The following is a 25,777-nucleotide window of genomic DNA, read 5'->3' as shown; positions in this document are numbered from 1 at the left end:
TTCAGAATTTTCTCAATTTTGTTATTTTTTAATTGTATTTTTAAAATGTCTCCTTTGTCCATTTAATCCATTTCCTTTATCCCTCCTTGGAGTCTTCAATATTTTTGTTTTGGTCTAGTTTCATGTTGGAAAATGATAAGGACCTTGACTTTTTTATATGTGTTTCAAATCACTTTTCCTTTTTCTTGTTTGCATTTTAAATATAGAGAATTTATGTCTGAAGTACTGAAATGTAAAGCTTTATATATTCAGATCTATTGTTCTTTTCTTTTTAGGAAGTTATGTTCTGTTAAAATCCGTAGTTTGCCCATTTTCCTACATTTCACTCCTTAACCTGCCTCATTTAATTACTAAAATTAATTGAACTTAACTTTTTAAATGAAGCGAGAGTCCAAACTAATTTTTAGATAAGCTTTTCCCCTACCGATATCTAAAATTTTCCTTATTGAATACTGTATTTTTCTACAAACTAATGTTTGTTTCTGAGGCGTGTTTGCTTCCATTGTTCTGTGCATCCTTGTACCATAAATCTACCATATTAATTATCGTGTGTTCATATTTGTCTTACGATGGTAAGAATAAGATTTCTCTCATTGTACTTCATGTTCAGAACTTTCTTATTTTGCAACTGTCTACTCAATACTCTTTTTAAAATTAATTATTTTATTTCTTCTTTGTTGCATCAGGTCTTAGTCGTGGCATGAGGGATCTTTCGTTGCAGTGCATGGGCTTCTTCCTAGTTGTGGCTTGTGGATCCCAGAGTGTGTCACAACTATTGAGCCCGCATGCTCTGTTGCCCTGACGCATGTGGGATCTTACCTCCCAGACAAGGGTTGAACCCGAGTCCCCTGCATTGGAAGGCAGATTCTTAACCCCTGGATGACCAGGGAAATCCCTAATACACTTTCTATTCATGTCCATCAATGTTTAAGTGGAAAATTTCATAGTAATGATGGCTATTGTCAGAATTTGGGGGCTACAGGGAGTTGTTCCCCAATAAATTGTATTAAATAAGGATGGTTTACTTCAAATCGAATTCCGCTTTAAATCATTACAGGGATGGGTACAAAAATTTTAAAGAGAATTCTTAAAGCTTAAAGCATTTTAAAAATTTAAGTTAAACTAAAGAATTAAAGTTTTAAAGAAAAACTCCAGAGCAACCTTATTAAATATATTACCACTTTTAATACAAGACTGGGTCCCTCACAAGAAAAGCTGCTTGCTCAGCTATGGAACCATAGATGATTCCTGGGAGTAAACATTAATATTTAGATACAAATTCTAATCCAGGGAAAAAACTTTCCAACAAAAGGGATTTATTAAGATTTAATGTTCCATTGCTAAACCATCCTTTTTATGGTGGACAGATCCATCATTTTCATTTAATTCTGTGAAATATCTGGAGAAGCTAACTCCCTTTGTTTTAGTTTTATGCCAACTAAGTCTAAGGTTATCAATAACCTCAGGTATGCAGATGACACCACCCTTATGGTAGAAAGCGAAGAACTAAAGAGCCTGTTGTGAGAGTGAAAGAGGAGAGTGAAAAAGTTGGCTTAAAACTCAACATTCAGAAAACTAAGATCATGGCATCTGGTCCCATCACTTCATGACAAATAGAAGGGGAAACAGTGGAAATAGTGAGAGACTTTATTTCTCTGGGCTTCAAAATCACTGCAGATAGTGACTGCAGCCATGAAATTAAAAGACGAGTGAAAAGTTCTGACCAACCTAGACAGCATACTAAAAAGCAGAGACATTACTTTGCCAACAAGGGTCCGTCTAGTCAAAGCTATGGTTTTTCCAGTATTCATATATGGATGTGACAGTTGGATGATAAAGAAAGCTGAGCACCGAAGAACTGATGCTTTTGAACTGTGGTGTTAGAGCAGACTCTTGAGAGTCCCTTGGACAGCAAGGAGATCCAACTAGTCCAAACTAAAGGCAATCAGTCCTGAATATTCAGTGGAAAGACTGATGTTGAAGCTGAAACTCTAATACTTTGGGCACATGATGGGAAGATCTGACTCACTGGAAAAGACCCTGATGCTGGGAAAGATTGAGGACAGGAGAAGAAGGGGACGACAGAGGATGAGATGGTTGGATGGCATCACCGACTCAATGGACATGAGTTTGAGTAAACTGCGGGAGTTGGTGATGGACAGGGAGGCCTGGCATGCTGCTGTCCATAGGGTTGCAAATAGTCGGACACGACTGAGCAACTGAACTGAACTACAACTAAGTCTGTCTACAGTTTAGGAATCCTTGTAGCTTCTGCCTCCAGGAAATACAATGCCTGTCAGGCCTACATCTTTTAGTAGGCCATAACAGCTATCTCATTGCTAATAAACTTTACTTATGATTTTTAATATTTTATACCCCCCTACAAGCTTTCTGAGCCTGTACAATGAGGGTCAAAGACTTTTTTGAATTCCTCAGTAAGGCCCAACATCCTTCCTGGAGACCCTCACTTAGCCTTGGATCCTACTAGATCATACTAGAATAAACCTAGAAACCAATTTAAAAAGTCATCTCATCTAGGATCCTGGCATATTACAACTTATTCCCTACATACAGTTCTCCTTTCTATTTTGGAAGTTGGTTATTTAATGAAATAGCTCTTAGTGCTCCCAGGTTTACTGTATCTGACACCTTTTAAGGGTTCACTGAATGGTGGCTGCCATCATTTCATGTTGATCATAACGATCATGATCATTGTTGTTACCATGACTAAAGTGTCTACAGTGTATAAGCAGCAGCAAACTGGAAAAGCTGCATTCATTCTGGACCCAACTACAGGAGTGAGATGTCACAACTCTTAGTGAAGGACAATAAAGAAAAATCTTCTGATGAAACAGAATTCTACAGCCAAGATTCACTGGTTCATAATTTTATCATCATTTCCATAACAAGGTAAAGTAAACTGTTCTCAAAAGTGAGGGAATTACATGGCATTTGCTTTTAAAACACATCTGTTCCAAATGTGCCCCAAGTATAACAAAATTCATTATTATTAGAAGCTGTAAACTTTAGGGACTTAGAAAATTGGATTCTGGTGTAGAAGTCTTTTTACCAGTGGGGAGGAGTAAAACCACATACTTGTTCATGTATGTATCCGTCATATATCTATATACATCTGGATGTGTCTTTCTACTCATATGCCTATATACATATGGATGTGTATTTATACTTGTATATCTATATATAGATGTGTGTTTATACTCGTATCTGTATACATATGCATGTGTATTTATACTCGTCATTCTATGTACATATGCATGTGTTTATATGCATCTTGAGTATAAATGTGTATCTATATACATACATGATACTTGAGGGAGCTGGAGGTGTTCAGGACGGATGTGTATTTATACTCATCATGAGCCAGTTTTTAGTTCCAGGTCTTCACAGAAAACAGGAGAAACCAGAGCGCTACAGAAATGACCCATCCAAGGCACCAAGCCCGAAGAACTTACCCACACACCGGGGTTCTGGACCATCCCACTGGGCGTTTACTTGACAGGTAAGCCTAGCACTTCTTTCTAGTCTGTACCCTTCATCACAGGTGACCAAGCACACGGTCCTGTAGGACATTTCTCCAGCTGAACAGCTGAGGCGGCCATGTTTGGGCTGGCGGAGACGAGGGCATGTTCTCACTATACGAAAGCAATTAGATCACTCAATAAAGACAGAAAAATTTATAAATTTAATAATGCCTACAGATTGCAAGCAGTAAATAATGCAATATTTTTAAAAATTAGAGTGGGATAATTTAAAGTATGTATTTTATCAAATGCATTGCCTAAGTAATATTCCTGTTGTCTGCCTCTGCCTACAGGTGGGAGAGTTAAGCTGTTGAAGGAGTCTGGCCCTGGCAGCGGATGATGGCTGTAGCCTGGGGATGGCTGACAAAGGGAGGGACTTTCAGCTCTTAACGGGCCTTTGCTGTGATTCTGAGAGTTCAGGTTCAATTCAGTTTTCAGACCTCTTATGAAATGTGTATTTATACTCGTATATATTCCTTTCTTATCCTAGTAAAAAAAAAAAAATCTTGTCGTTTCTTACAGACAGAGCTGAAGGTGAGAGACTGGTCATCTTTTTTCCTTATTGCTTTCCCAGGTCATTCTCTTTCCCTTCTTCCTGAACGCCTCCAGCTCCCCTCAAGTATCATATTATACATTCAACATCCTTTTCCCCCAACTGTCTGCAGACTTCTAGGCCATTTCTCATTCTTTGACGATTTCGTATTTCTCTCTTTCTCTCTCTTCCTTTTCTTTCTTCCCCTCTCTCTTTCACAACATATGCACACACACATGATGGTGATTTCATTATCTATACAGATGATCATTCCAGTACCTGAGAGTCATATTCCTCACATCTTCTTCTTCAATAATCATGTCCTTTCCCTTATTTCAGCACCCCCTCCAAGTCTTAAATCCTCCAGACCTGACCATGACCAATCCAAGGACCCCACTCTCTGACAACAACCTGTCTTCCCAGATTACTCCCGCAAGAGCTTCAACTCCATCAAACTCAACACCCGATTGCAGCCTCCGATCCAGAAGACCATGCAGTAATCAAGAACTTTGTTGGGACTCTGGGTAAGATGTCTTTCCTTCTTTTATGAATTTGTCAATTTTTCTTATCAAGCAAGTAGTTACTTATGATGAAAATTTAATTTTAAAATAATAGGAAAGGAAGTTGGGGTAAAATATTCAGTGCATATTCAACTGAAATCATGGTTTGACAGAATCTACTCAAAAGAAACCAATTCAAATTATGTGAGTTGACAGAATATAAATTCTGATTTCATGAAAGATATATTTAAGATTGATTACCCCTTAGAGAAAACTCAAGAATTAGAAGTTAAACCATAAGCCCTAGATTTTCAATTAGTTTGAAAGGAAGTCAATTATTAATGACAAATGAGTATAATTATGTTGCCTTCTGTGTTTTGATTTTTATTGAGTGTGTCCATCATCTAAGCAGAATTTTTATTAAGTGTGTCCATCAAGGGCATAGAAAATATTTTGCCTTTCATATTTTGATTTTTCTTGAGGTAATCATCACAGGTAGCACAATGCCAAATGCCAGGTAGGATTAAAAGTGAATAAGATAAATTATTATGATCAAGATATATAAAATCTAGAAAACCACATTAAACAACTGCTTTTCGATTCAATAAACTGCTGAAACGATTCCAGCTTTCCAACTTGGGACAAAATGAACTGGCAACATGTCTCAAGAGAACTGATAGTAAATGAGAACTGGTGTTTCATACACATGCGAATTATATTGCTTCTCAAAAGTGTTGGTTTTAATAAACTTTCATTGCTCCTCTGGGAAAACAAAAGCATATGTAATAAATCCTATTTAGTTCTTAAATATTGTCTGTTCCTTTTCAACCAAGAATGATCATTTTTATCATTTTGGATAGGAACATGCTTACATATGAGTTTCAACTTCAAAAACATTTTTATTTCAATAAGCTGGAAAATTCTGCAATAAGTGTTTGACATTCATATTAAAGCAATCCTTAAACATTTATTAAGCCTTTTGAAAACAGCAATTTAGTATTTTAAGAGAACGGTTTACTTGGTAGCAGACAATTTAAGAACATGTTCTGGTTCTCATTTGAACAAATTGCTATATTTTTTCTCAAACTCACACTTTCTGTCCATCTCCCAATTGAGACAGCCTTAATGAAGAATGTATAAGAGAAACAAGAATCAAGCCTGTTAGTTATTATCTAACACTACAAAACATTCAGGATGTAACATGAAATTTGTGAAAAGTTTTACATTTTATACTGGTCTTTCATTTCTGTCTCACTTTTAGAAAGACTTTTAAGAAAACAAAAAAACAACTAAAATTATCCTGTCTTTATAGTCAGATTTAAATTAGATCTTTAAAATGCTAGTTTCTCCATACTATGAATACAATTAACTTTATTGCTAAAAACATTCAACATAATCTGACAATGTGGGGTTTTTAATTTGTAAAAAATGTAACATCAGCAAAGCAAAATAAATCAAAGTGCAGTAAAATGAAGTATGCCTATAAAAATCTATTAATGAGGAGCCAGAGGAAGAGCCTGAATTAGTACCTGCCTTCAGGACAACCTTGTTCACTGATAAGTTAGGAAGCAGCACTAGAGATGAAATGGAAAAAATTTTAGGAAAATTCATATCCTTGAGCATTGCTTTTACTTTGACTAAACTTATTTTATTTATATTATGCAAATTGCATAAAATGCAATAACCCTGCTTTGTAAAAATGAAACTGCATGATGGAAGTGACACAGAAGACCACTAATGTAATTTGTCAATGTATTTGTCAGTGTAATACTTACCAACACGTGTATTTGTTAAATTCAGATTTTCAGTCATTCAGCAGAGGTATAACCAAGGATTGGCTGGGGTAGGAGAAGATATATTCTATGCTCATAATGAGTTCACAGACTAGCAGAGATGATAGAGGAGTTAATTAATAAAAATACAGTGGTGCATGTTGTAACAAGCTGGTTAAGCTGGCAAATGCTGTCAGAATCCCCTTACAGTGGGCCAGTTTGGGGTTGATCAAATAACCTGCACTTGATTGTGGAAGATGGAAGAGAAGCAGTAGTCAGTGCAGGCAGACTCACTGATGGACAAATGTAGACGTACAGTAGGGTCCAGGTCATGTTTTTCTTGCTTGTCTCCACCCTACATCTCAACTGCTAACCCTGTTGACCCAAGGTGGCTCCAACTCACTGCTAGATTCTTGGTATAGGACCTCAGGGCGGGGTTACACAGAGGTGAAGCTTCTCCTAGGCTTCCCAACACACTTCTCTCTTGTGATTCCACTACAGCAGCTGCCTGGGCTTGGATTCTTGGGTTGGTAGTAACTCTTCTGAGGCTCCAGTTTCTCTTTCTGAAACTTCCACTTTCTAGTTCCTTCTAAAATTGTGTAAGGTCTGATTCTTTAAATAAGTTTCTGGCCCCATAACACAGACGGATTATTTCCTGGGTTTTCCTGACTAACCCTCACACATGGAGCGTAAGGGATAGAATGAGGGCACAACAGGTCTGTGTATGCACATATAGAGGTTAGAGGTCATCCCATCCCAGAGGAGATGGGTGACAGGGAGGGCTTATCCATAGGGGCCATCGGTCCCTATAGACCAGAGGATCAAAGCTGTTCAAACAACTTACAAAGGGATGGCTTCCTGACAGGTGTGGCCATTTCTTAAGGCTTTAGCATAGGATTCAAGGTTCAGGATGGAGATTGTAGAGGGTTCAAGAGGCAGGGGCTAGATCTTATCCTAAAGGGATTGTCTGCCTGATTTTCTCACTCTCCTTTGGAAGGCCAGTAAGGGGAAAGTTAAAATGTCAGGCTTTCCACCTCTTGCCATGAGGTATTTAGGAGAAGGGATAGAGATTATGCATAGACCTTAATAACTATACAGGAATATATTTAAGAGGTTCTTACAATTAACTTTTTCAGGAATGGGCTTTTTACCACTTAAAACTATGTGACTGAGAATGTCTTGGCCTTCCCACATAAACAATCGCTTGCCAGAGTTTAGAGATCTAGGGTCTAATTCTTTTCTTCCAGAATTTTGGAAATATTCACCAATCTTCTAAAATTTAGAGTGGCTAGAAATGGGCTCAAGGTGAGTCTGATTCCCCTTCCTTCATAGGCAATATTATTAAACATTTCTAACTGTGAAGCAGGCACAATTTTCTAATTTTTTCAAGGCTTTCAGAAGTTTCAGTAAGATTATTTCCAGACATGGATCTGTTTGCAATAATTTGTTTTCTGGCACTCAGTAAGTGGTTTTAAGTTCAGTATCAAAGATTTCAGTCACATGTATTTTCAAGATTTCAGTGTGTAGATACATTCTTTGATCTTCTACGGGTGCCTCTTCGCTCCATTTTCTCTCTGGATTCCTAGTCTGCAAAGAGTCTATTTCTTCTGACTGTTCTCATGTCATTTGATTCCTTCACCCTTTTTCTAATCCTTCAAATGTTGCTCTACTTTCAGAAGGATTTCTGGGGTTGATTTTCTAACTTATTAATTTGGCTTTTAACTACGATCTCAGGCTTATACCATTTCTTGGAATCCTAATTTTACTTTACCAATGCAATGGTAACTGTCTTTGAATCTCAGTGATTCCAATACCCCCCACCTTTACTTTCAGGTCCCCTTTGTTCAATCTGTTCTTTTTGTAAATACAGGTAAGAGTCTGAATTAGGACCTGGATTTAAGCAAATTTGTAGATGAGTTCAGTATTGGTAGCTGATAAATACAAAGACGAATGTCTCCTGGGGTTCACAAGTGACCCTGAAGTTGTGAGTAGGCTGGCTTCCCTTATGGGGGTGGGAGCTGAGAGAAGCCAAGAAGACAGAACTTCCCACTACTGCAGTAAGCAAGGTGATATGTGGTCTTGGAGTAGTCAAAGCCTCAGCAAAACTTTTATGGCATGCTGTCTATTCAAAGTCAAGGCTGGGGATGTATATGTTGGCTAACTACTCTTGGCACAGGATACTGGCATGGTTCCCCAAATCCTGCCATCAAAATAGACATCAAAGCCCCATGCTGACCATCCTCTAACTCTCCCTGGACCCTGTCTTGGCTGCCTGAAATCTGAAGTTTAAGGTAACCTGTCCATTTCCTTCCCAGGCAGGCCTTTCCTTTGCTTGTTCATAAAAGACACACAGAAGGCACAGTTTATGATGATGTGGTCAATTGAACTTATTAGTAGTTCTGACTAAACTTCCTATAATTTTTTCTCTTTCTGTGGTCCGTGGTCCATGAAATCAAAAGCAACAAAGAATTTACTGGTCCATTAGAGTTTAAATCAAGGGCATCGAGCAAGACAATCAATAAACAATGTGAATTGGCAGTCTGCATACCTCTGCAGGAGCTTTCGGAACTGGACCACAAACCATTGGGGAGACACAAGAAGATGCTGCTTCCCACGAGGTCAAACCCAGGGTGACATCGGACCCCACAGGCTGCATTGAAGTGGTTGTTGCAAGTGTTTCGGATAAAGTAACCGTTTTCAGGAGGCTTCAGGGCAGGGCAGTGGACAACTAACATTTACAGAAATAAAATTAAAAAGCAAAGCTAGCCTTTGTCTATAAAGCATTCTCCTCCCACATTTCCTGTTTAAGAGGACATTTTATACACAGAGCTAAACTACCTCCAGTATTCCCATTTATTGCATATGAATTTGTAAGTGCATATTTGGAAGAACACTTACATCTCATGCTCAGTAGGTGTTTGTTTCTAATTAAAGACAGACTAAACATTTAAGCCTGAAAAAATGTTTTATCCATGTGAATATGAAATTTTCTAGTTCTTGACCTTCAGGTGTCATTAGCTATTTTCCTTCTCAATTAAAGCAGCATAGAATAAAGAACGAGTGAGGCCAGCAAAACATGTCTGTCACAATCCCAGGACCCACAGCTTCTTGTACAAATTATAGGGTAAGTAAATATTTTTAATTTCTGGTATGAATAATTTCAAGGCACAGAACTTATAAAAATATTTTCTTTAAATGGATTTAACCATCACCAGGGTCCAAAATAGCTCATTTATTATTCAAATTTGCTGTTAAATTTGAGCGTTCTCAAGACTTCCCTGGTGGTCCAGTGATTTGAGAATTCCTTGTTCCCAACACAGGGGGAACAGGTTTGATCCCTGGTCGGGGAGTCAAGATCCCTCATGCCGCATGGCCCCACCAAAAATATTTATCTGAAAAAAAAAAAAACACCTATGACTCCTCTTTTAACATTCATTCTAAGTCTGTTTTCATAGTTGATACTTCTGGAGTCTCAGACCTCCTTCCTCTGGAACAAGATATGGCTATGTTCAGTGGTAAGAAATGCTAGATAATAAAAACAAAGAATTTTCCCCAAATAAGATTAGAGCATCAGGCCCAGTGAACTGGATGAAAACACTGGCCTTACTTCCCTAAAAGAGATCAGCTTTTATACTTCCTATCTGCCAGCAGTGGGATCCTTACCTTTGCAGGTCTGGCCAGAGGCCTGGTACCCCTCCTTGCAGACACAGTCTTCAGGGGATGTACTTCCGGGTGGAGAGGTGTGATTTTCATCAGGACATGGAAGGCAAGTGCTGATTCCTCCTGGTGAACCTTCTGGTTTGTATGTCCCGGATGGGCAAGCTGTGGGTAAGCCAGAGAAGTCCATTTTATGTGATATGTCAGTAGACAGAGAACAACATTCTGGAAACTGACTGGGGGAAAAAGAATCCCAAACAGTAGAATCCCAAATAGTCCCAAATAATCCCAACATCAGTTGGGATTATTATTATTATTCCATTCTGGAAACTGACTGGGGGAAAAAGAATCCCAAACAATAGAATCCCAAAGAATCCCAAATAATCGTACAATTCAAGCAAGAGAGAAAACAAGATTTTTTTTTTTCTCTTTTAGAGTGATGTAGTTTGTAACCGGCAGCTTAATGAAGTAGCCTCTTGCTGCTGCTGCTGCTGCTGCTGCTAAATTGCGTCAGTCACGTCTGACTCTATGTGACCCCATAGACGGCAGCCCACCAGGCTCCTCTGTCCCTGGGATTCACCAGGCAAGAGCACTGGAGTGGGTGAAGTAGCCTCTTAATGTCCCACAATTAGTTACAATCACAACACACTGCAGCATGACATGGCTGGGCTGATTTGCGGGAAAACTCAAAACAGTGTACTCGAGGGGACTAAAAGGAATCAATGATGCTCAATGCTTCAAAAAATCTTCTGAAGACTGTATACCCATATCCTAACACCTCCACCCCCCACCACAACCTCTGCAGCTGCATCTCGAGAACTGCGCTGCTAACACTCACTCCCAATGGAATAGAATTACTGTGTCCTTTGTTTTGATTCAAAGTACTTGACAAAGGATGAGGAGAAAGTATAGGGCTTGAGGGAAATGATCCTACTGATGAGAAATAGGCCCTTTGAAGGAAAGAGAATCACAGACTCTGCTTTTCCCAGGCTCAGGGGGAAAAAAAAAAGATGAAAGCAGGATCTAACTGACCTTGCTTCATATCTTCCCTTTGCACCAACAACGTGGCTTTGAACCTGTATTTACTCTCTCTAGAGTTACACTTCTGTAAAATAACTGAAAATTAAGAATTCAATAATAGAAGAAACTGTGGAAATAGAACTTGCAGTGCCTAGTGAAGCCAAATAAATGTAGCATTGTCAAATAAACATTAGACCATTTTTAAAAAGTAATAACCAAGGAATGTGCACTTACGTGTGATGCCATTTGATATAAATTATCTCATTTAATACTCACAGTACTAATTAATATTAACAATTACTAATATTTTTATGAATAAGTACATTATTTTTATTAGTACTGTGTCCATTTTAAAGAAAAAATGGAGGCTTAGAGTAACCTGATGATTGGGCTAAAGTTACTCAGTTAAAAGGTTACAGAGCAAAAAAAAAAAAAAACAGGTTATAGAGCTATGAGGTTTTTTTTTTTAGTACTTAACACTGGCTTATTATAATTTTATATTGAAAATTCAACATCACATTAATCTTGGTTGTAATTAGCAAGCAAAATATTTTTAAATTAAATACACTTAAACTTTTCCTCTTCCTGTTATCATTTGTTTAAGGCCTGTTTCTAGGTAGATAAGCTCTGGCTTATTTTTTTATTTTAAGATTTTTTTTTTAAGGTTTACAACAAAATTGAGATGAAAATCTGTGCTACAATTTTATAGCAAATATTTATACAGCATTCACTATGTCCCAGGGACTGTTCCACATATTTTGTAAATTATCTTTTTAATCTCTTTAAGAAGTATCATAGAAATGACACTATGAAGTATCATTTATCTCATATTACAGATGAGAAAACTAAAGCACTAAGAAATTAAATAACTAGCCAAAATTATATAGTAAGTGACAAAGCTGAGATCTGAACAAGGAGAATTTGGATCCAGAGGCCACGTTCTTTATCACTACATTTTCTATGTCTCACACCCAGGTCTCCTGGATGCAAAAGTCCTTGTTTCAACTATAATGCTAAAACCGGAAACAATCAGCGTTGAGACAGAAGATTCATAATGTTATTTTTAGAAAAAGTACTCATGTTTCTAACATTCTTGATCATATTTAAAAATGAAACAGAACATTTTCCCATGTATATAGTAGAAAATCCCAGAACTTGATAAATCTGTAGCTATTTAAGAATGAAAGAAACATTTTATACATGTTTTTATAAATTTATAACTATTTTATAAATAGTTATAATGATGTGTGACTTATGAAAAGCACTTCAGCAGGAAAAAGGGGAACATGACTTCAAAGCATCATAACATTAAATATTGAATTATTCATATTTCTGAATATTCATTTCTATAAAAAGTTCAGTAAATATTTGCACAGATCTTCACAAAGATGCAAGACAACACTGTCTCCCTTAGACAGAAGTCAGCAGCTGTAGAAGAAAATGATTAAGAGAAATACAAAGATGGAAAAGAAAACATAAACTGTAACAGCAAAATTAAAGTTGTCACTGGAGGCAGCAAAAAGTAGCCATAAAATTCCAAACCAACAGAATTGAGTAGACCTTGGATAAGTTGTAATATTAATGTAAGAAAATACTCTTTACTTGAAGTTTTAGTGCCATAAAAACTCATCAAGTTCCAAGCAAAATTAATAAAGAGTATTTCAGAATAAAGGAAAAGTATTACAAGCAACTAAGAAAGAAACAAAAATCAAACTGGCATTTCACTTCTCCTGTGCAAAAACAAATGTAAGGAAAAAGAATAAGAAATATAGCTATGTGGAAAAAATATTTTGAACCCCCAATTCTGTATTTGGACAAACTACTGGCAAATATGAGGAAAGAGAAAGACATGTGAGAATGTGCATGGCTTCTGGAAATCAATATGTATTTCACTGATTGAAAAGAAGTCAAAATAAAGAATTCATACTTGAGAAAAATGGTATCGCTTGAGATTAAGAAAGTTGTGGAACATGTAGTATATTGTTAAAATAATTACAAAAATGAAAACAAGTATCAAATAAAGCCTCTTCTTAAAAATATATATAATCCAAGGGGAAAAAATAATCTTCACATATTACAAAGAAAAAAGATTTAAAATCTGAGGGAAACTGGGAGATAGCTGGGAAGAGGAAAAGGTGAAGTTCTCATTTCATATACACCAACATGATAAAAGTGAAAGAAAAACAGGTTTAAATTTGGACACAAAGAATACACAAAACTATGAATAGAAAAAGTGCACAACCATCGAATCAGTGAGGGAGGAAAAAACCACAAATAACAAAGATATAAAAGCACAGGACAAGAAAATAGCAGAGAGAATTAATAACAAAACATCATAAACTAAGGTAATGGAAGTAAAACCAAACATATTATTTACCATCAATAACAGTAATGGGTTAATTTCACCCTGTTGATAAGATATAAACTTAAAACAAGCCAGAAAAATAGGTTAAAAATAATTGGATATACTAAGACATGTTAAATATTTCAAAGAAAAATCTGCAAGAAGCAAACAAGTTACTACCTTAAGGAGAAAAAAAAGTTTAAAACAAAGGGCTTTTTCTAACATATGAAAACAGGATAACTTCAACAGAAAAGTTAACAAAGAACAAAATAGCTGGAGATTAAAGAAATGACAATGACCAATAATTGTTGCATACATAGTCTAACCTCACTTATAAGGAAGAAATGCAAACTGATGACTACTTTTTAATTTGAAAAAAATTGAAAGGATATTAATACCCATTCCCATTGTTGGCAGGCATTTGGGCAAACAGGCTTTCTCCCAATTTGTAGGAAAACCTGAGGGTACACACTAAAACCCTCAAGTGGAGCCCTTCTTTTGATACAGCAATTCATTTCTAAGAATTTGTCCAAGTGAAAGTCAACATTTTCTACCTACGCATATAAGTACATATAATTGTTAATTATATACATAAGTATGTATAGTTATAGTTTGTCATTACACAGCTTGGAGATAACACAAATGTCAAGACATGAAGGGTCTGTTAAATTCTCACGACACATCCATCCAGTGGCATATTAGCCATAAAAATACAACTGTTGACAAGGGAAGTCAATAAAATTGTGTAGTCAAGTGTAAATAAAAGCATGTCGCAAACACCATATGTGTTGTATGATCTTTTGCCTAATAAATGTGTACAAATCTATAAGGTTATGTACACACGGTATGTTTCTCTGGTGGCTCAGATGGTAAAGAATCTGCCTGCAATGCAGGAGCCCCAGGTTTGATCCCTGGATCAGGAAGATCCCCTGGAGTAGGAAATGCAACCCACTCCAGTACTCTTGCCTGGAGAATCCCATGGACAGAGGAGCCTGGCAGTCCACGGGGTCACAAAGAGTCGGACACGACTGAGCAACTAACACACATGGTATATATTAATGACAGAATTATGAGGCTTCCAAGGTTGTTTATTTTTGCTGATCTACATTTTCTTGTTTTGTTACACTGAATAGGTATTGTGCCAAAACATTCAAAGTAAATGAAAATTATGTATAAGAGAAAGTCATTGTCTCAAACGTATATGTTTCATTTCACAGTTACTACTTCTCTGACCTCAGAGATCACTTTGATTTCTCCTTCTCCTTCCATCTCTTTCAATATTGACATGAAAACCAAGTTGTTTGGATTTTACGCCTTAGAAACCCTCCAAGTTTTGCCTATCTCTCCATCTGCATTTCTCTTATTTTAGGTCTGAACTCATCACCTCTCTTTCAGATTTTCACAAAATCATTTCACTGGTCCCTCAGTCTTCACCTCTACTCTTTAACCCATCTTAGATGTTTCTGCCTGAACATTTTTCTAAAATATAAATTTGAGCAAATCACTTTCTACCAAAAACTGCCCCAACAGGGTGAAGTCTTCTCTCTTTACTTAGATCTATAAAGACATCTTTGATCTATCTGTAACGTTCCTGTCAGTCTGCTACAATGAATGCGTGAATTCCATATCCGGATCAGACGCTGCTTCAGAATTGAGCAGAGACTAGTTGTTTAATTTATTTATTTTAAAGCCTTTATTGGACTTGTTACAATACTGTTTTTGTCTGATGTTTCATTTTTTTGGCCATGAAGCAAGTGAGATATTAGCTCCCAGACCAGGGATCAAACCCACACCCCCTGTGTTGGAAGGCAAAGTCCTAACCACCAGACCACCAAGGAAGTCTCAAGCAGGGACTAGTTTGCACCACATCTCCCCCACGTCAGTTTATTGGACTTGGCAGCTGGACCAATTTACTTAATTTTTCTGAGATTTAGTTTCTTCGTGTGCAATTCCCTTATAAATTTGCTGCTAGGGTTAATTGAAATAATCTAAGTAAAGAAACATGCCAGACATGTAGTTGGCATTCAGTTAATGTGATAATAATGCCCCCAACTTTTAAGCTTCTTAATCATGAAAGAGCTAATTATACTTCTTTTATAGGCCTGATGTGCCCAGTAGATGCTCTAGTGCTTGGTACACATTATCTCCCTCTCTTCCCTTTCCTATCTTCCACTTAGCTTCTGCCTTGCCATATGCTGTCCTTTCTCTGAGTGAACCTCCTGCATCCCTCAAAGACTCGTTCTTCAAAGCTTCCCCAACTTTTTGAGTGGATTTTGTCACCTTCATTTCTGTGCCCCAGAGAATGTTACTCACACCTCTCTTGGCACCTATCACACTGTATGTAACATACATGCTTGTCTCTGTCCCTCCATGGGGAACACACTGTTGTAAGTTTAGGGTGTCCTCTGGTCATCTGACTCAGCCTTTGCTCATCCCATTGCCCGAGCCAGCAGGCACTCAGCAAAGGAGGACAGAAGGTGGAGGATGGGTTAGTGTGAAGGAAGGATGGAAGTCAGAGGGACTAACAACCAGGGCAAAGTGAAAGGACATTAGACTCTGAGTCAAGACAACTGAGTTACTATCTTGGCTGCTCCACTAACAAGCTACGGGGTCACTGCCAAAAGTTTTTTGCTTTTTTCTTTTCCTACAAAATACAGAAGTTACATTTAATGATGGCTGTGACTTTTCTGATGCTATTACTGAATGATTCTATAAATAGACTAATACTAAAAAGCAAGTTAAAGAAACTTGTCACATGAGCAGTCAGATTTTATCTACAGATTTTATAATTTATTTGAAAATGGTATTACACAAAAAGGAATTAATCTTACACGGTTACTCCCCAAAACCTTTTAACTAATAAAGAATTTACAACACTGGAGAACAGTGTTTTGGATAAAAATATCCAAAAGTACATTTGGAAGGGTATTGTGAAATTCATAATGATAATCGAAAACAGACTTAAGGAGAACTATTTAAAGGCATTGCACAATTCTAGTGGGAGAGGTGTAATCCACTTCTTTGATTCCCAAGGGAGAAAATTCCTCATCTAAAACCAAGCAAAAGTTGAAAAGATGAAATTAACTGTGGTTTGAAAACGTTTCACAAGTTATGGTAAAGACTAGGGTACAGTTTTTTTCTTTATCATATGAAATCATTCCCTTCCTGGAAATGTACCAAATATTTTTTTAAATTGTTCTTTTTGTTGTCAAAATAAAATTTCTCCTTTCAGAAACATATTAGCAGTTATCAGCTATGATTACTGGAAGTGTGTTTCTTAGATTTTCCTTCTGCCATCACAATTTTTTGACATCACAATTTTTTGACTGAAGTAAATGAAAGTATCACCCAGTTTGCAATTCATAAAATCTAAAGAAGCCTCCATTCTTTAATTATCAATTCTTTAGATGACTATTTCAGTTAATAATATTTATTATACAGTAACTCACACTTTATAAAATTTTTTCTCATTAATAATCTACGATTAATTTTAAAACTCTCCATAAATATTAAGAGCCTCTGTTCTTTGCACAATTCACCTTTAAAGCTTAATGAATTTCTTTAAGAATATAGTTTCAGGGCAGTTCCATCAGCTGCCTTCAGGCTGTGAAGTACACAACTCCAAGAGCGCCCATTCATGAAGATGAAAATATACGCGGGAATTGTGGAAATCAAAAGCTTTCATTTTGGCTATATCTAGGTAGGGGGCCCCTGGGAGAAGGTTCTTTATTATTACAATATCATGCTTCTTCTCAATGTTATGGATTCATTCTGAATAAGCAATCATTCCTATAAATAGTGTGCTAGGGTTTTGAACACAGGGACCTGCTGCTCTAGAAAAGAACCAGCTTCCCCAGGCTAAGTCAGTCCTTGTCAGAAGCACCAGACAAGGACCTAGGCATACATACGAGGGACTCTCTCATTAAATAGTCAGGATCCTTTCCATTTTCATCAAGGATTAGACGAGGAGACAACTGACCTGGATTCTGCACATCTGAATCTGTGTAAAATGAATTAGCATCCTGCCAACCTCCCTGTGATTGGTTAACTCATTTGGCTGCAACACAGGTTATCTGGACAAAATTATGGGCAACTGCATGGTGCCATAGCAGCAAATGGCACCCTAGCTGCAGGATGCCATGCTGCAAATGTAAACACCTGCTCTGACTAGAAAGGAGATTAGTGATGGATTAGGACAAGTCTACACAAAAACAAAAAAGCACAACTTTGTTCAAAGGCTGTGTGCAAAAGAAGACAGTGAAATAAGAGCCACACTACGAATATATGTGTAAACACATACATACACGTATAGACATAATATATACATATCACACATAAACACGTATATCACACAGAAATATAACCTGGGTGAGTACATAACACTTATGCAAAGTCTTTTTAGTTGAAAACTCTGTATTCTTAATTGTTTTAAGGTATGAACTCTCTGGGTGAGAAATATGAGATCAATTTGAGTTTTCTAACAAAACTCTGTGTGTAATCACTTTGAGGAAAGGCCTCTGGAGATTTTAGAATTATCTTTGATTTCATTTATTCCTCCTATAATAGTTAATAACTCAGACTTGTATAAAGAAGAAAATAAAATTTACCATAAGCTATACTACTCTGGTTTAACCATGCTTTACATGTTTAGTATTTAGTTGGATTCCAAGTGTTTACAATTAAAAACAACTTTCCTACAATCACTTTGTTTTTTTTTTTATATTTTTCATCCACTATATTTTTTTCTTAGCAAAATAATATTAACTTTTCATTAGCCTGTTGCTGTTTAGGCACTAAGTCATGTCCAGCTCTTTGTGACCTCATGGACCACAGCCCGCTAGGCTCCTCTGTCCATGGGATTTTCCAGGCAAGAATACTGGAGTAGGTTTCCTTCTCCAGGGGATCCTCCTGATCCAGGGATTGAACCCAAGTCTCCTACATTGCAGGCAGATTCTTGACCACTGAGCCACCTGTGATATCAGTCCTGAGAAATAAGTCAACTGGCTTAGTGTTCAACATAATGCTACCAAAAAATCTGAAAGCCTTAGCATTTATATCTGAGACTACAATGAAAGGACAGTTCTCTTTAAGCTACAGTTTCATGATTATCTAGAAAAACACTGATCTTCAGACAGTAAGTTCATACAATACTACTAAATATTACATTAGCCTACCGTCCATGGGGTCGCAAAGCATTGCACATGACTGAGCAATTAAGCCCAGGAGCAGTACTGTCAAATTATTATATATTCCCATCATCAAGAATAAAAACACATATTTTATTGTAGTCTCATTACCACTGGGTATTAACAGTTTTTTAAGTTACCAATTAATCATTATTTAAATGTGAAGTCCCAGACTTCCCTGGTGGTCCAGCGATTAAGAATCCAACTGCCAATGCAGGGTCCAAGATTTGGTCCAAGAAGGGCAGCCATGGGCAACATGCCACAGGGCAACTAAACCCATGTACCACAACTACTGAAGCCCGTGTGCCCTACAGCCTGTGCTCTGCAACAAGAGAAGACACTGCACTGAAAAGCCTGTGCACCACAGCTAGAGAAAGCCCACAAACAGCGACAAAGACCCAGCACAGGCAAAAATAAATACATATATACAATTTTTAAAGTTAAAAAAAGAGTCCCAAGAATTTTAATTCAACAGACTTTCAACTTAAACTTAGAGTGAATTTCTCTCTGAGATTCAGACATGTGTAGGCCCAACAGAAGTCTATTTGCTTACAAAAGTTGAGAACCTTCTGGGTGAAAACTTTATCTGTGGTAAGGGTAATATTTAAAATGTTACCAAGATGGCATGATCGTTGATCAACAAGAGCATACATAAGCTAGAACATTAAGCAGAGTTCTGGCATGCCCACTAATCTGCTGGGCTTCCCAGGTGGCACTAGTGGGAAAGAACCTGCCTGCCAATGCAGGAGACATAAGAGACACGTGTTTGATCCCCAGCTTGGGAAGATCCCCTGGAGGAAGGCATGGCAACCCACTCCAGTATCCTTGCCTGGAGCATCCCATGGACAGAGGAGTCGTGGTGGGCTACAGTCCGTAAGGTCACAAAGAGTTGGACATGACTAAAGTGACTTAGAGCACACGCACGCACGCACACACACACACACATGCACGCACGCACACACATACACACACACTTATCTGCTAGATGAGACCTCTCTGGGTGCTGGATTATGGGAGAGATCAATGAGCCTAGAGAGAGGTCAGATCAGTAAAAGGGCATTTAGGGACTTGGGGGCAACACTATTTTGACCAACGAGTATATATGTACTTCAACATTTTGACAACTTTTATAACTGTACTGATGCACATGTTATGAATTAGCTTGTCCTAAGGAACAACACTATGAAGAAACCTGAGCACCAAAGAATTGATGCTTTTGAACTGTGGTGTTGGAGAAGACTCTTGAGAGTCCCTTGGACTGCAAGGAGATCCAAACAGTCCATTCTGAAGGAGATCAGCCCTGGGATTTCTTTGGAAGGAATGATGCTAAAGCTGAAACTCCAGTACTTTGGCCACCTCATGCGAAGAGTTGACTCATTGGAAAAGACTGATGCTGGGAGGGATTGGGGGCAGGAGGAGAAGGGGACGACCGAGGATGAGATGGCTGGATGGCATCATGGACTCGATGGACATGAGTCTGAGTGAACTCCAGGAGATGGTGATGGACAGGGAGGCCTGGCGTGCTGCGATTCATGGGGTCGCAAAGAGTCAGACACGACTGAGAGACTGAACCGAAAGAACAAGATAAATGATACACATTTGGAATGTTGTCCACTGGAGAAGGGAATGGCAAGCCACTTCAGTATTCTTGCCTTGAGAACCCCATGAACAGTATGAACAGGCGAAATGATAGGATACCAAAAGAGGAATTCCCCAGGTCATTAGGTGCCCAGTATGCTACTGGAGATCAGTGGAGAAATAACCCCAGAAAGAATGAAGGGATGGAGCCAAAGCAAAAACAATACCCAGCTGTGGATGTGACTGGTGATAGAAGCAAGATCTGATGCTGTAAAGAGCAATATTTCATAGGAACCTGGAATGTCAGGTCCATGAATCAAGGCAAATTGGAAGTGGTCAAACAGGAGATGGCAAGGGTGAACATCGACACTCTAGGAATCAGCAAACTGAAATGGACTGGAATGGGTGAATTTAACTCAGATGACCATTACATCTACTACTGTGGCCAGGAATCCCTCAGAAGAAATGGAGTAGACATCATGGTCAACAAAAGAGTCCAAAATGCAGTACTCGGATGCAATCTCAAAAACGACAGAATGATCTCTGTCCGTCTCCAAGGCAAACCATTCAGTATCACAGTTATCCAAGTCTATGCCCCAACCAGTAACGCTGAAGAAGCTGAAGTTGAGTGGTTTTATGAAGACCTACAAGACCTTTTAGAACTAACACCCAAAAAAGATGTCCTTTTCATTATAGGGGACTGGAATGCAAAAGTAGGAAGTCAAGAAACACCTGGAGTAACAGGCAATTTGGCCCTGGAATGTGGAATGAAGCAGGGCAAAGACTAATAGAGTTTTGCCAAGAAAATGCACTGGTCATAACAAACACCCTCTTCCAACAACACAAGAGAAGACTCTACACATGGACATCATCAGATGGTCAACACCGAAATCAGATTGATTATATTCTTTGCAGCCAAAGATGGAGAAGCTCTATACAGTCAACAAAAACAAGACCAGGAGCTGACTGTGGCTCAGATCATGAACTCCTTATTACCAAATTCAGACTCAAATTGAAGAAAGTAGGGAAAACCACTAGACCATTCAGGTATGACCTAAATCAAATCCCTTATGATTACACAGTGAAAGTGAGAAATAGATTTAAGGGCCTAGATCTGATAGATAGAGTGCCTGATGAACTATGGAATGAGGTACGTGACATTGTACAGGAGACAGGGATCAAGACCATCCCCAGGGAAAAGAAATGCAAAAAAAAGCAAAATGGCTGTCTGGGGAGGCCTCACAAATAGCTGTGAAAAGAAGAGAGGCGAAAAGCAAAGGAGAAAAGGAAAGATATAAGCATCTGAAATCCAAAGAATAGCAAGAAGAGATAAGAAAGACTTCTTCAGCGATCAATGCAAAGAAATAGAGGAAAACAACAGAATGGGAAAAACTAGAGAACTCTTCAAGAAAATTAAGAGATACCAAGGGAACATTTCATGCAAAGATGGGCTCGATAAAGGACAGAAATGGTATGGACCTAACAGAAGCAGAAGATATTAAGAAGAGGTGGCAAGAATACACGGAAGAACTGTACAAAAAAGATCTTCACGACCCAGATAATCATGATGATGTGATCACTAATCTAGAGCCAGACATCTTGGAATGTGAAGTCAAGTGGGCCTTAAAAAGCATCACTATGAACAAAGCTAGTGGAGGTGATGGCATTCCAGTTGAGTTCTTTCAAATCCTGAAAGATGATGCTGTGAAAGTGCTACACTCAACATGCCAGGAAATTTGGAAAACTCAGCAGTGGCCACCAGACTGGAAAAGGTCAGTTTTCATTCCAATCCCAAAGAAAGGCAATGCAAAAGAATGTTCAAACTACCACACAATTGCACTCATCTCACATGCTAGTAAAGTAATGCTCAAAATTCTCCAAGTCAGGCTTCAGCAATACGTCAACCGTGAACTCCCTGATGTTCAAGCTGGTTTTAGAAAAGGCAGAGGAACAAGAGATCAAATTGCCAACATCTGCTGGATCATGGAAAAAGCGAGAGAGTTCCAGAAAAACATCTATTTCTGCTTTATTGACTATGCCAAAGCTTTTGACTGTGTGGATCACAATAAACTGTGGAAAATTCTACAAGAGATGGGAATACCAGACCACCTGACCTGCCTCTTGAGAAATCTGTATGCAGGTCAGGAAGCAACAGTTAGAACTGGACATGGAACAACAGACTGGTTCCAAATAGGAAAAGGAATACGTCACGGCTGTATGTTATCACCCTGCTTATTTAACTTACATGCAGAGTACATCATGAGAAACGCTGGACTGGAAGAAGCACAAGCGGGAATCAAGATTGCTGGGAGAAATATCAATAACATCAGATATGCAGATGACACCACCCTTATGGCAGAAAGTGAAGAGGAGCTAAAAAGCCTCTTGATGAAAGTGAAAGAGGAGAGTGAAAAAGTTGGCTTAAAGCTCAACGTTCAGAAAACGAAGATCATGGCATCTGGTCCCATTACTTCGTGGGAAATAGATGGGCAAACCGTAGAAACAGTGGCAGACTTTATTTTTTTGGGCTCCAAAATCACTGCGGATGGTGACTGCAGCAATGAAATTAAAAGACGCTTACTCCTTGGAAGAAAAGGTCCATCTAGTCAAGGCTATGATTTTTCCAGTGGTCATGTATGGATGTGAGAGTCGGACTCTGAAGATGGCTGAGCGCTGAAGAATTGATGCTTTTGAACTGTGGTGTTGGAGAAGACTCTTGAGAGTCCCTTGGACTGCAAGGAGATCCAAACAGTCCATTCTGAAGGAGATCAGCCCTGGGATTTCTTTGGAAGGAATGATGCTAAAGCTGAAGCTCCAGTACTTTGGCCACCTCATGCGAAGAGTTGACTCACTGGAAAAGACTGATGCTGGGAGGGATTGGGGGCAGGAGGAGAAGGGGACGACCGAGGATGAGATGGCTGGATGGCATCATGGACTCGATGGACATGAGTCTGAGTGAACTCCAGGAGATGGTGATGGACAGGGAGGCCTGGCGTGCTGCGACTCATGGGGTCGCAAAGAGTCGGACACGACTGAGTGACTGAACTGAACTGAACTGAACACCTGTCTTAGTAGTCAGAAAGGAAGAAATGTTCTGAGTATAGTTTGGTGTTGTCAGATTTGTTTCCCTTTGGGTCAAATAAAGAGTGATGAGGATGAGTAAGGTCACAGGCCATAGTTGCCTTTCATGTTTTCCTTTCCTCCTCTCTACCTCAATTCAGTAGGACTTTGGGGGTTTGGAAGTACAGATAAATATCAGTTGCTATACCCACTGTTGCTGTGATAATTTTGGACCTTATTATTGTATTTTTTGACTTGATTATTATTTTATGACTTGATTTAGCTGCAACCTCTATAAACACATTTCTTTTTCTAGGATATATAGAGTCAGTGATTTCTGCTACTGATACCAAATTAATATTCTTATAACACGCCTCTCAAAATGCCATATTCCTGCTCAAAAGTCTTCAATAGCTTATAGTTGCCAGTTGACCAAAGGCTATCTCTATAGCCTGGAATTCAAGTCCCAGTACATTTTAGTACCTTCTTACTGTTCTTGACCTAAATCTCACTTGTTCTATTGATTTAACCTACTTTACCATCCATACAAGCTAACTTCAATCCCCATCACAAGTCTATACTTTTCGTTGTCCAAAATAGTATCCCCTTTCTAACTGTGCTAATCCTATTTTTCAAACACAGTTTATCTTCAAAACTAAAAGTAAATATTTTTTGAACAGCCATAGCATTTTACATATCACATATGTATATTTTGTACATCATATTTTATTTTTATTCAATCTCAACTGCTTAGAACTGGATTAAATGTAACTCTTGGTTCATGGCACACATTCTGACTTCTTTGTAATATTATTGCCCTACTTTATATGAAGTTCCTTTAAGGGAAGTACTATGCAATAGTCAAACCTTCTGAAATACCTAAAAGATATTCAATAAATAGTTAAATGAATCAATGGACAAGACTTCCTTCTGTAGTTTCCACAAAACCTGATTCAGAATGACCCGTTCTGCCTGGCATTCTTTCCGATGATCTGCGTGGTCTAATCTACTGCACCTTGAAATACTCCGCTCATCTAGTCACTGTTTCCCTTTCAGATTCCCATATTCAAATGTTTGGATTATTTTCTGAATTTTAATCTGTGTGTAAAGAAAACTGCAAGTATTTTACTTTGGCAACTACAATGCTTTCAACATGTTAAATTTCACCATGTCACCACCTTTCTCCCTTTCCATCCCTTAAAGAAGGGTGTGGTGCAAAAGCCACAAGGGAGAATCCCTGGATGAGAATTCTGCTAATTACTACTGGCTATGACACTGTCTGACCTTCTCTGTGTTATGTAACCAATTGGAGAACTGTTTTTTTCTCTCACAATACATGGGGGATCAAGTTTACAGCCAAGTAATTGTAAAACTAAAATGTCATGAGCCCTTCTAGGGGTGAAAAGGATGTGACAAGTAATGGGATTCCTAGGATAGAAGAGTGAGATAGAGCTTTGCCTGAAGTCTTCAACAGATTATTATAAAGGGACAAAGTACCATGTTATGTAGTAAAACATGAGGGAGATGTTATCCAGACTTGAGGCAGGAGTGGGTGGTCAGGTAAGCTTTGTTGGTCAAAGAGATTTCACAGGTGAGACCAGAACCATGCATGAAAGTGAGGGGATATAGAAACAGGGTGATGCCGTTTCAGACAGAGGGGTCAACACGCGTAGACACAAAGGCAAGGGAGGACCAGCTTGAGAACATTCAGAGTTCTCTCTAGCCGGAAGGAAGAGGGGGTGAGGCTAGAAAGGTGACTGCAAGAACCACTGGGCTGAACAGGTCACTTTCAAAAGCTAGGAATTTTTTCTTAAATCAATGAGAAAAATGACAATAAGTTAGGACGTGTGACAAGATCGCCTTGGATGCTTTTTGGAGAATGATTTTGAAAGACAGTAACATTCATCCTCAAACATGGAAAGACTTACTCACCCCAACGTATCTCTATACATAAGGATGATTTAAGAACTTAAATTATAGTTTTTGGTTTTTTTTTGCTTAACTGCTTTACTCTTTTTCTCCATGACTCCCATTTTCCTTTCGGCTCTTTTTGGTTTTCCAGAAATAGAAGTCATCACTGGGCATAAAATACGAGAAAACTGACATCACCCATTCTAAAGACATAACATGTAAAGAACAATATCACTGGATTGATTGACACAGCCATCATGGAAAAAAGTGTCAGCAGAGAAGAAAGAAATGATGCACAGGAAAAGCACAGGCATCTGTTTCTGAGGATGGAGTAGATGTATTTTTCCTTAGTCCTTCTGCTAAAGTGCAGCTAAAACCTGTGGATGTTATATATAAAATATACATGAAATGACACTGATAAGGCAGACCCGCCAAGGACCTCAAGATTCAAAGAACAACATGCTGGTAAGTTCCCTGGGCTTTCTTTTCCCTCACATATCCCCAACTTAAGAGCTGAAGAAGCCTGGAAACCTCAAAACACCAACAGGCGTGGACAGAAAAGCTCCCAAACAACAAAACACACCTCTCTCAGCCAAAGGATGAAGAAAGGGGCAGCCTAGCAAAATAGATCACTTTTGGACAATAATCAATCAACGCTATTCTAGCCAAACACTG

The 25,777-nt window shown here is 38.3% G+C and overlaps 1 protein-coding gene across 3 annotated transcripts in view; it reads right to left on the bottom strand.

The window, feature by feature from the left end:
* SVEP1 (sushi, von Willebrand factor type A, EGF and pentraxin domain containing 1) overlaps nucleotides 1-25,777 on the bottom strand; it is a 200,698-nt gene that overhangs the window by 115,472 nt on the left and 59,449 nt on the right. For 2 of the 3 annotated variants that reach the window (XR_011254209.1, XM_069575440.1), the window contains exons 4-6: nucleotides 10,010-10,168; nucleotides 8,895-9,074; nucleotides 3,474-3,653 (exon numbers count right to left, since the gene is read on the bottom strand). Coding sequence is in view for 2 of the 3 variants with exons in the window: in XM_069575440.1 (XP_069431541.1) it covers nucleotides 3,474-3,653; nucleotides 8,895-9,074; nucleotides 10,010-10,168 (519 nt within the window). In the remaining variant the exon portion in view is untranslated. The remainder of the gene's footprint in view (nucleotides 1-3,473; nucleotides 3,654-8,894; nucleotides 9,075-10,009; nucleotides 10,169-25,777) is intronic. The other variant, XM_069575441.1, reaches the window with a different exon arrangement.

Source organism: Ovis canadensis, chromosome 2 (genome assembly GCF_042477335.2).
Source record: "Ovis canadensis isolate MfBH-ARS-UI-01 breed Bighorn chromosome 2, ARS-UI_OviCan_v2, whole genome shotgun sequence".
Classification (NCBI taxonomy): Eukaryota; Metazoa; Chordata; class Mammalia; order Artiodactyla; family Bovidae; genus Ovis; species Ovis canadensis.
This window is presented reverse-complemented; position numbering and strand designations above follow the sequence as displayed.